Consider the following 10,821-nt stretch of genomic DNA (forward strand, 5'->3'; position numbering starts at 1 on the left):
TAAAATCATATTATTTTGTTTAAGACGAAAATATGCTTGTTTCGCTAGTAGGGATGAGTGTAAGAGATGAAAAGAAAAATGTTTCTAGAGATTCCATTTAATTTTTGTTCCTTGAAAATGTTTTGAATGAATTTATTCATTCAAATCTTCACCACTACACTTTTGACAATACAATTTTGATTAAGACATTTTAATAAAAATAATATTGAGCCATTGTCCAACAACCATTATTTGGGTAAAATAGAATTTTGTATAGTAATTTTTTGGAGAATCTGTGGTTAAATGTTGAGAAAAATGTTGGATTTAGTGCAAAATATTTTGTTTTATGAATGTGTGGTTGAAAATGAGTACGTTAAAAAAATTTTGAAATAATGATTGTCAAATAGGGGTTGAGTTTTAGGGTTATATCTTTAAAAATCAAAATCAAAAGTAGAAACTCAAATCCTTATATTGATTATTTGTTTTCAAGTTTAAGTGTTCAACTTAGTCCTTAAAATGGTGGCTCGTTTGAAAACGATAATTTTAGAATATTATTGCTCCTTTGAACTTTAGGCAAATTGAATTATTCACCTAAGCTTTTTGAACTTTGAAATCACATGGAGTCTTGGAGTTTCATTTTAAAATATTGTCTTCGGATAACTGTAATTATATGTTGATCATTGTTTATGTTTTAGTGTAGAATTTCTCTTAACAAGACAAATTTAAACTTGAAAACACACTTTTCTCTTGATTCAAACTAATTTTGAAAGAGCATATCTTCAATCCTATTTTCGAATCAAACAATGCTTAGAAAAAAATGCTTATGGAATCATCTTCTAGATAAAATTGAAAAAGAGCCATTGGTCCAAGTCCCAAAGAAAGCATATCAATCTATTTTCAATAATGTTAGATAATATATTTTGTAGATTTCTTGAATGACTTGTGACAAAGATGTTAGTTTTAGCCTAACCACAAGCTTCACCCGTTGATTTCTCTTTTCTCAATCCAAGTCAACTAAAAATATATATTTCTTGCATCTCATTCTCAATAAATCCATGTGTGGTATAGTATTTTTATCTTGGTTTTTTTTTTTTTTTTTTTTTTTTTTTTTTTAAGAATAAGTTCGAGCGAAGCACCAATTCAAAGGAATTATATTAGCATTAGACATCTTTGCTTTCAAGTATCAAAATGGTGCCATCAAGATATCCTGAACCATACAATCTTTCTGACTCTCGTGTGTTCCATTCCATTAAAATATGTCAATCTTTGTGAAAGGGAAATGAATATAAAAAGTAATAAAAAGACATTTTCTACATTCAATCCTTGGACCACTTAGGGGCGCTTACCAAAGGTTTGAAGCTGCCAATTTGAAACCCTTTTCTCTTTTCTTTAACATTATTTTACAAGACTTTCTAAATTTCACATCTTTTACACGCTACAAGATGTGAATAGTGTGAAAGAATCGTATGAACGAAGAAAGAATCACGTACGTATATAATAATCATACAAAGCATAAAAGTACATATTATAACACAACATATTTATTGAAAAGAGCACGCAAGTATGTAGTGACAAAATACAAAATTTATTTCTTGTTCTATAGATAGATGCATGTCTATTGTAGGACCAAGTGAAGCTTCAAGGAGAAGGGTCAAATGGTGTTTTAAATTTTAGTCTGCAAGTTACTTGAATATATAAAGCGTGTTTCACAATTTATAATTTACCTTTATATATATACACACACACACACAAATTTTTTTTTTAAAATTAAATTTTATTCATTATATCATTCAATCATACTCAATAATATCTACTAAACGTACATTCAAGTTACAGTTTAATAGCCTGATATATCTGGACTAAATATATGCATAAAATGCCAATAGTTAATAATCAATCTGACGTATCTTGTTGGGTTTTTACGCAGCAGGTGGAAAAATCAATTTTCTGTTGAATTATTATATCAGCCTTGAGCATAATAATAATAATAATAATAATAATAATAATAATAATAATAATAATAATAGTATTACCTTGCCACGGGTGATATATATTCTCACCCTTAAGTTTTGTATTTGACTAAGAGATACAAAATAAGATCACGAGTGATCACGACTATAAAACTTTTATTGACCTTGTGTGTCTTAATCGTAGAACACGTCATACTCAAGAAGGAGAAAGAGAAAGAGAGAGTTTATATTTATCTTGCTCAATTAAGTTCGAAAAAGAGTAATCCCAACTACCTGAGATCTACAGGTTTCTAATTCTGCCTTTTAATTAATAATAAGCAGATATTTAGAATTTTGTGACAATTAGACAAAGAGGAATCACATATATATGAGGTTAGCTTTGTTAACAAGCTTTTGGGGATTTTAAATATTTAAATACCAACATAGCGGATGATGATCACAATTAATAATGCATGGTATTGCTCGATACTAAATGATGAATCGAGCCAAGTGGGATTTGGCCCGAAAACTTGGAAGTGAAAAGGAGTAGCCACCTTTGAAAGTTGGGAGGGAATTTTCTTGTGGCCAATTGTTGTCTGCCAAGTGGGACTTGGTTTTGACATGTATGCACAACATGGACCTTTACTTTTTTCGCATGGACTAAGATTTTGTTTTAAATTGCATTCTTGTGGTCGTAAAACTTCAGCCACGAATCAATTAAAGGATACCAAATCCACTGATAGGAACATATTTCTTCATAAATTTTGAAATTTGTTTTGGTGACACCCTTGTAAGTTTGAAATTGAGAGTTCGGTACATTCTATTTTAGTGTCTTTTTCGGGGGACAAAAATCTATTTGGCGAACGTGAGTATTCCCTTTGCATGATGCGCTCTTGTGATTTTGAGAATAAAATGATACAAATTAACCAACAAAAGAATGGTGCACAACACCTTTCACAACCCCCTCATGTAAGGAGGCTGTACTTTGTACGGTCGAGAAGAAAAACCGCTAATAAAATACATGTTGCAACATGATGTTCATCAAACATTTCATTAGCAATAAGCTTCGGCCTTCGGAGCCCATTAATAATAGTCCATCTCTAATGGGCCCATCCTAAGGTTGCTCTAGTAGCCTCAACTACGTGCTAAAAGTAGTCCATCATAGATAGGCCCAATCCAAAGATGGTCCATTGATCGAGCCCATTATCCAAGACACTCTATGACCCCTGTTTGTGGTTTATTAAAAATAAAAATAAAAAATCATATTTTTAATAAAATTTGATGAATGCGTGATTAAAAAATTATGAATTCCATAAAATATATAATTGAAAATAAATTTTAAAAAATGGAAGCCAAACAGGGACTATATACAACACTCCAAAGTAGTATTAGTAAATATAGAAAAAGAATAGTAATGAATCCCACAAAATTTATAAATAATGAATGAACAGTATTTATAAATAATTTAATATTTAATAACTTTTTAGCAAAACCAAAAAGAGATTAAATCCTTGCTTAGTCTTGATAAAAATTAGACTTTTAGTAAATTTTGATAAAATTTGATGAGTAGAAAAATTGATGAAATGTATGAATCCAATAAAATGTATTATTATTGTTGACTTATATTTTTATCAACTTTAGTTAAACCAAACAAGTATTTAGCTCTCATTTGAGCCACATTATTGTAAAAATGAGAATGAAAAATATAGTCGTTGTGAACCCCACACAAGAGATAAAAAGTCAAATAAAATGATTTGATGTGATTGATAACGTTCATGTCAAGATTTGGGGTCCATCTTAATAAGGTCAATCTTGTTAAGAGGAGTGTCCCAATTCTTTATATATTGGTCATTATTTCGGTATTTTATCGATGTGGGATTATATTCCCTTAACATGCCCCCGCAAGATGGTGGCTCGTTTGAGCAGACCAATCTTGAAATCCGTGTGCTCATTTTTAGAGACTTAATCGGATCGAATCGCTCGTTGGAGCTTAATGGGCTCTGATACCATGTCAAGATTTGGGGTCCATCTTAATAAGGTCAACCTTGTTAAGAGGAGTGTCCCAATTCTTTATATATTGGTCATTATTTCGGTATTTTATCGATGTGGGATTATATTCCCTTAACAGTTCATATTTTTCATTTTAATGAGGGAATAATGGAGATCAAACAGGGCCTTAGTCTCTTGAACAAATAATCAAGCAATTTCTGATTCCTAACTCTCTGAAAAAAAAGATGGTTCCGAATCCACCTTCTCCTACCTCTTCTTCTCGATCCTCGTCTTCTTCATCGTGATTCACCCGTGAATTCAACAGAAAAATCAACACACACATGGCGCCGCCCAGTCTTGGCTTAAGAAATCTCTCGATAAGGCGCCAAAATTATTCAAATCATTTCTTAAGACCGCGATCCATTATCCACGCCTGTCCAGCACTTCTCCACTGGATTATCCATCCTTGCCTCCCATTGGTTAATGCACTTATATTCCTTAATTCAGGTTTCTTTTCTTTTTCCCGATTTCTCTTCTTCCTTTTTTATGTTCCAAGAAATCTACTGTCTGTGTTTTCCTGTGGGTTTTAAGGAGTTTATCTAAACTTTCTTTAGCCTCTCAACTAGAGTTTCTTGGCTAACACAACAGGATTATAAGAATTTATTCTTTAGCATTTCTTGGTTATATCAGGGACTCATTGTTTCGCCCCAGGCCACATTTTCAATGTTATCGGGGTAGAATGCATTTGGGGGTAACTTCAACAAGCAAGTTTGCAGATCCAATCAAGAACACATTACTCCAGACTCATGGCACAGTATTTGCAAATGTTTACAGAAATTCAGCCCCCTGGAAAAGGTTTGTCTTCTCCATGTCACGGCTGTTAAAAAACCCAGTATTTTTGTTGGAGTTTTAACAGCAAATATTTGGCCAGAAAGCAGATGATGTAAATAAGATACTTCATACATCTACATGTCCTTTTATTAGTCAACAAAGTTTAAATCAAAGAAAATGAGAACTGCTTTCAGTTTAACTGTATATTCTAGCACATTTAGGGATCATTTATGTAATATGTGATGTGAAGATGAATGAAAAGCAAAAACAATCCTTTCAACTGAAACAAGAAAGCAGCATATCCACGGTACCACCAACGAGCTAATGCATAATAATAAGGTTGAACAGATATGCGCAATTCTTGAAATGGTTGTGCTACACCTACATCACGACTTACAAGTCGGATTTGTTTACCAAGAGATAATGTGGCAATATTTAATTGTTTAAAAATCTCACCAACCGAATAAAAATAAATAAATTCCCCCACTTTCTTCGTCGCCTCATTAACCTGTAAAAGAATTTGTAAATGTGGTACAAGAAGCTTTTTCCATCTTGAAATACCTGGCAAAAAACAAAGGTGCAATAAGAGTACAAGTAAAATCAGCACCGCCAAGCATAAACAGCTGCCTCACTTGAAACTCGAATACCCAAGAGCGGACAAATGGTACAGACTCTGGCCAATAATACGAGCATTCCTCCAACAGGTGGTCACTCCAGTGTCGAGGTTCTGTATTTGCAAAGAGCATTGTTTTCACCCATAAAACTATCATCCATTACCATCTCATCTGCGCTTATCTAGCAACCAGTTTGCATTGGGAAATTGACACCTCATTTAAGAACTAGTAAATAAATATAAAAGCCAGCCTTTGAATATATATTTTACCATCTCAACGGCAAAATTTACCCATTTCTTGGTACAAAAATTTCATCAAACATGAAGCAGAATTTATTATCAGTGACATGTGACACACAGGTGACATGTATATATGCCCTTCCTTTCATTTTTACTAGATTCTGCTCCAAGCTTAAAGAATCATGATTCAACAATTTATGGCACATGCAGCTAACAGGAATTTATATTAAAACTTAATGTAAAAACAGAATCGAATGAACAAAAAAGAAATTGTTCGCAAATGGATGCATACTTCAATTTCATCCCTTTTAAGGATGCTTTAATTAATATGAACTATCAGAAGATGTAAAATACAACGTGGATGAAAATGCTGAAACTAGAGCAACGCCCAAAACAGTAAAGTACAACTGTAAATGTTTACACTAGGTCTTTGAAAATACTAGATTATGGTCAAACCACGTCAAAAAGAAGAGTAGAATAAAGCTCGTGCTCTTTTTATATCCTATATTCAACAATAAATTTCAAGCATTATGTCCCATTGCACTACATAAATTAAAAGACCTAGGTAATACGAAGAGTCTATATTATAATTCCTCATCACAAGCCTCGGCTGCAGCTATTTCAGAATCCAATTTGTCAATCAACTGCTCGCTTACGTGTTTAGCAACAGAAATCATGTCAAGTATAATGCTTGGGTCTAGACCTGCACCACCACGTTTGGTCAGTCCACATATTCTCCCTTGCCTATTGACAGAAATGGAGACGGCTGAACTCATTTGGGACTCCTCTTCTGCAGTTGCATCTACAATATAATGTCTACCGACCTGCAAAATTGGTCAAGTGGAAAATAACAATTATTATGTTGCATAAAAGTTTCGCATTTCAAAGAAGAAAAAAAAAAACTCTAATAACCGTCTTACTTTTGTTAAAGTAATTATGACAGGGATTCCAATCGTGTCAAACTGTAGAAATTCCTCATCACTTACATCAACCTCTGGCTGCTCGTCTGATGAGGCATTGGCTGCGACTTCAACTTTTGGGATAGCTGTATTGCTAAGAGCAGCCTGGAAGAAAAATAATCAAAAAGCAAACCGGTATTAACAAAAAAATTGCTTTCCAATTGGAATTATAATGCAATGAGAACCTTAAAGAATGAAGAAAAAGATCACCTTGTCATCTACATCCCTGATGGCAAAACCATAACACAATAAGAGCAGGTTCAGATATGTTACTTTTTTCTTACCTTTATAATAGAAAAGGCCACTTAAAATGAGTAACTAACTTATTTATAAATTTGACCATAAAAAAATATTTACTGAACTTATTTACTCATAAGAAACTTTTTAAGCTTATCTAAACATTCTCTCAATCCTCAGTGTCTTCACCTTTTACTTTTCATATATATGTCAGAAAGAAATGCATATACCTTAATGGCAGCACCCAAGGCATCCAGTAAATTTCCATCTGAACTAACCACGAGGCCATCAATATAAATATCCCAACAAACCTTGCCCTCAACAATTGACAGAGACGAGAGATCGATCCCAGCCCCTGCGGGGAAATTTATACAAGGGGGAATTACAAAGGTTTAAAGGTTTCCCTAGTTTCATAGAAAATAAAGTAATATGAGATTAATTACTAAGCACTTGTACCTGCTCCACTTTTTCCACCCAAGAGACACCGTTGAAGTGCTGTAGACAGTTCAATAGATAATTCCTCACCGCCTCTACCCTGTGTGAATAAAAGATTCAGAAAACCATGAGACGACCTCCTCAAGGCAGGCAGGGAAAATTGGGAAACAGTAGTTTTACAAAGATGGGAAAATCAACTGTCACAGATAGTAATATACACTTATCATGTGTATCCTAACATAGGAGGGGAGATGGAATCATAATATTGCGATTCAAACCAAGACAAGAAAGGGCAGATGAAACTGTCTTGTTGCAGCAGTGGATATGACATCACTAAAATGGGACATAGAGGGTGTTTGAGGGCATTTTTATGTAAAAATGCATTTTTGAATAATATATTGATGGGGAATGTGTGGTTGAAAAATAAGGAAAAGTTTTTGATTTACGTGTAATATTATTTTAATAAAAAATGTGTGGTTGAAAAGAAGAGAGAAAAATGTATTTTGAAAAAAATGGGTACCAAACAGGGCCATAGTTTAAATTTAGCCTCCAATGATCCTTAAAATCTAAATGTCCACAGATTTTTAATGTTCTCTTCTGGTCATTCAATTTTCTTGATCAAAAAGCTAATTCTTAATAGTATAATGAATAGAGATGGGTATCTTGTTCTCGATAACACAACAATGGGGAATGCCAATGACCATGAACATTAAAGCCCACAAATCAACAACTACAATAATTACTAAAGATTGACAACAAAGTTTCATTTCATCCCTGGAAATGCCACCTAAGAATACCTAAAACTGAACTATACCAAGTTAACCATTAGGGAAGCATTAGCGATCACACAATGTGTTATTGGAAAAAGAAAAAAAAGTGAAGATGAAGAAAAGAAGACAAAAGTATTCCATTAGAATCCCAGGAACTTTATCTTGAGTGACATCCACCTTGTATGCACAAATCTTGTGCAGTTATATACACAATATTGAAAGATAGTCCCCTCCTGTAAACCCACCACCTCCCAAATACCGTCACTTATGAGCCTTTGAGTTCTACAAACTTTTAAGTACAATATCTAATATCCTATATAGCATCATGGTCTATTTACCAGGTAAACTATTAGAAGATGTTCCAGAAGGTCATATGTTAACAAATTGAGTTAGAAAACTTGATGTTTTACAAGGTACCATATTTGCTTCAACTAAGATCATGTTGTCATTTCACTCATATTTTTAATATCAAGAAACTAAACTCGAGCACCCAGTTATAGATAACTAAGAAGCAAAAAAAGAAGTTAGCAGAACCTCAAAAGTTGGTTCAGCTGTCGGACTGCAATCAACATATATGGAAACCCTTCCTTTGTCAGGATGAGATGCATTCGGCTTTCCAAGCTCAGCCTGCGTATGAAAGACACAGGTTGTAAATTGGCATCTATTATCATTTATCAGAAAAAATACTCAGCAAAGCCCAAAAGGATCCATAGGCAGTTGCCAATAGGGTAAGTACTAAGACAATGTGTAATACCTTCACACTTGCAATCACATCTGTTGCACCCATCTTGACTCTTGCTGAGCCACTTGCCTTTTAACAAGGACAAAACATTTAGCATGAAAATTATAAAAATATGCAAATAATAAATCTGCAAAACAACACACTCTCCACCTGTGGTATGACACCGGTCTCCACAGAAACGGGCCGGTAAGTAAGTCGTTTACGACCATCCGTTCGAATATCTTGAGCTATTCCCCCCTTTATAAAGTTCTTCTCTCCAAGGGAAAGCCCCATCTTAACTGAACTAATGTTGAAGAACACGCATTAAACTTTACAAAGTTAATTTAATAAAATGTTCACAAACAAACTTTACAAAGTTGATTTTACATTGTCCACAAACAACAACCATGAAACTTGAACAAAAACATCAGGAATAAGAAATATAAGACTGTGTTGTGGATGTTGACACGTCAAGAATCTACAAAGATGGCCTTTTCTAGTTACCATTGTTAAACGTAGTAGAATGAGATAGTCTGCAGAATGCAGGGGCGGATCTAGGAAACTATTCCGGCTAGACCGGACTGGGTAAAGGCAAAAAACCAAAAAAGAAAAGAAAGATGATGAAAAAGAAATCATAATCAATGAATATTTGAAATTCTAAAATTTTTAAATTTTAGTTGAAGAATATTGAATTTACTTCTAAGTGAATTCAGTCCGAGACAACTCTTTGAATTTTGAAAGCACCTCAAAACCATTCAAAAAACTATTGCTGCTACCTTCTGCTCTTCTTAGATGTTGGCATTTGTTCCTTCCTTCTTTTAATAAGTAGGTTATGGATTAAAAAGACAATATGATTGACGTTTCAGCAAAATTCAAAATTAAAAACTATTATATTCTTAAATAGCCTAGCTAAGAATTAAAAAAGCCTAAAACCTAAAATAATGTTCAGCTAAATTCAAAATTAGAACGTTGAATATATGGACATTGCAAAATAATCATATAAAATTCAAATTTAAATTGAAAAAACAAAAAATGAAAATAAAATAGGAAATGATTAAATCATTATTTACCTAAACAGCAAGCAACTTAATGTACGATGGAGTGGAGTCCCCGGCGGGATGGAGAAGATTGTGTGTTTAAGACGAGGAATGGGTTTTCAGAATCTTCAAAATATTATTTTAGGTCGGAGAGCGAAGAGCGCCGCTGCAAGTGCCGACCGAGCGGCAGAACTATAGACAGAGTGCGTAGGGAGTTGATAGAGATAGAATAGATAGAGAAAGGGGCAGGGTGCGTGAGTGGGGAATAGGGTTTGCTGGGGAGTTGAAATCCGGTTCACATTGTGTTTTAAATTTTAAATAAATTATTAAAATTTTAGTTACCCTCTGATTTTTGAAAAATAAAAAATTATAAATCTTAATTTTGAATTGAAAATTTTAAAAGACGATTGCTTGTAATTTCCACTTTAAAAAATCATTAACCTATACCATAATTACGGAATGCTCATCAAATTTCATCATGCTTTACAATACTCACTCAGCTCTACTTATTAGTACTTCAACTATCGCCCTGATAAATTTGTTCTGTTAGTTGTTGACATGGCAAATGAAATTTTGATATGGCATCTAACATCCGCTAAAATGAAGCCAAATTCACCTCCAAAAGCCAACTCAAGTTATAACGTATTTTCCTATAAATAACGTTATTTACAATCGATTACTATTGTAGTCGTCATATATAATATACATGCGACGGACAGTGATGTGATATATTAATATGATAGTTTTTTATTATCTTATGTGACAAATCACTAGTTGTCACGTATATACAAATAACATTATTCTTTTTCAAACACATTTTTGCCTTCCCAAAATAGTAATAAAATAAAATCAACACGTTTTGTCCATCTTCAAAACCAAAATCATCTAAGTCACGTCCCCCAAAATCAAATTTCATCCCCATCACCCCCGTAAGCTTCTCCTTAGAATTGATATCCTTCATTTTCCTGGGCATAAGGTTCAAAAACTCGGGGAAGTCAATGGTTCCATTATCATTGGCATCAACCTCGTTTTATCATGTCCTGAAGCTCAGCTTTGGTCAG

At 33.5% G+C, this 10,821-nt stretch overlaps 1 protein-coding gene across 2 annotated transcripts; it reads right to left on the reverse strand.

The window, feature by feature from the left end:
• Positions 1–5,871: 5,871 nt before the first annotated feature.
• Positions 5,872–10,034, reverse strand: LOC111410498 (exosome complex component RRP42-like). 2 transcript variants are annotated; one of them, XM_023040859.1, is made up of 8 exons: positions 9,794–10,034; positions 8,895–9,027; positions 8,757–8,813; positions 8,537–8,629; positions 7,254–7,332; positions 7,028–7,152; positions 6,522–6,665; positions 5,872–6,425 (listed from the first exon to the last, which is right to left on the reverse strand). In XM_023040859.1, the coding sequence occupies exons 2-8, from the start codon at positions 9,015–9,017 to the stop codon at positions 6,186–6,188; spliced, it is 861 nt and encodes a 286-aa protein (XP_022896627.1). In that variant the 5' UTR covers positions 9,018–9,027; positions 9,794–10,034; the 3' UTR covers positions 5,872–6,185. The 2 variants fall into 2 exon arrangements, with proteins under 2 accessions (XP_022896627.1, XP_022896626.1); XM_023040858.1 differs by having other exon boundaries at positions 5,887–6,425; positions 8,895–9,022.
• Between the last annotated feature and the right edge of the window lie 787 nt (positions 10,035–10,821).

The sequence above is a fragment of the Olea europaea genome, chromosome 15, assembly GCF_002742605.1.
Source record: "Olea europaea var. sylvestris chromosome 15, O_europaea_v1, whole genome shotgun sequence".
In the NCBI taxonomy this organism is placed as follows: domain Eukaryota; kingdom Viridiplantae; phylum Streptophyta; class Magnoliopsida; order Lamiales; family Oleaceae; genus Olea; species Olea europaea.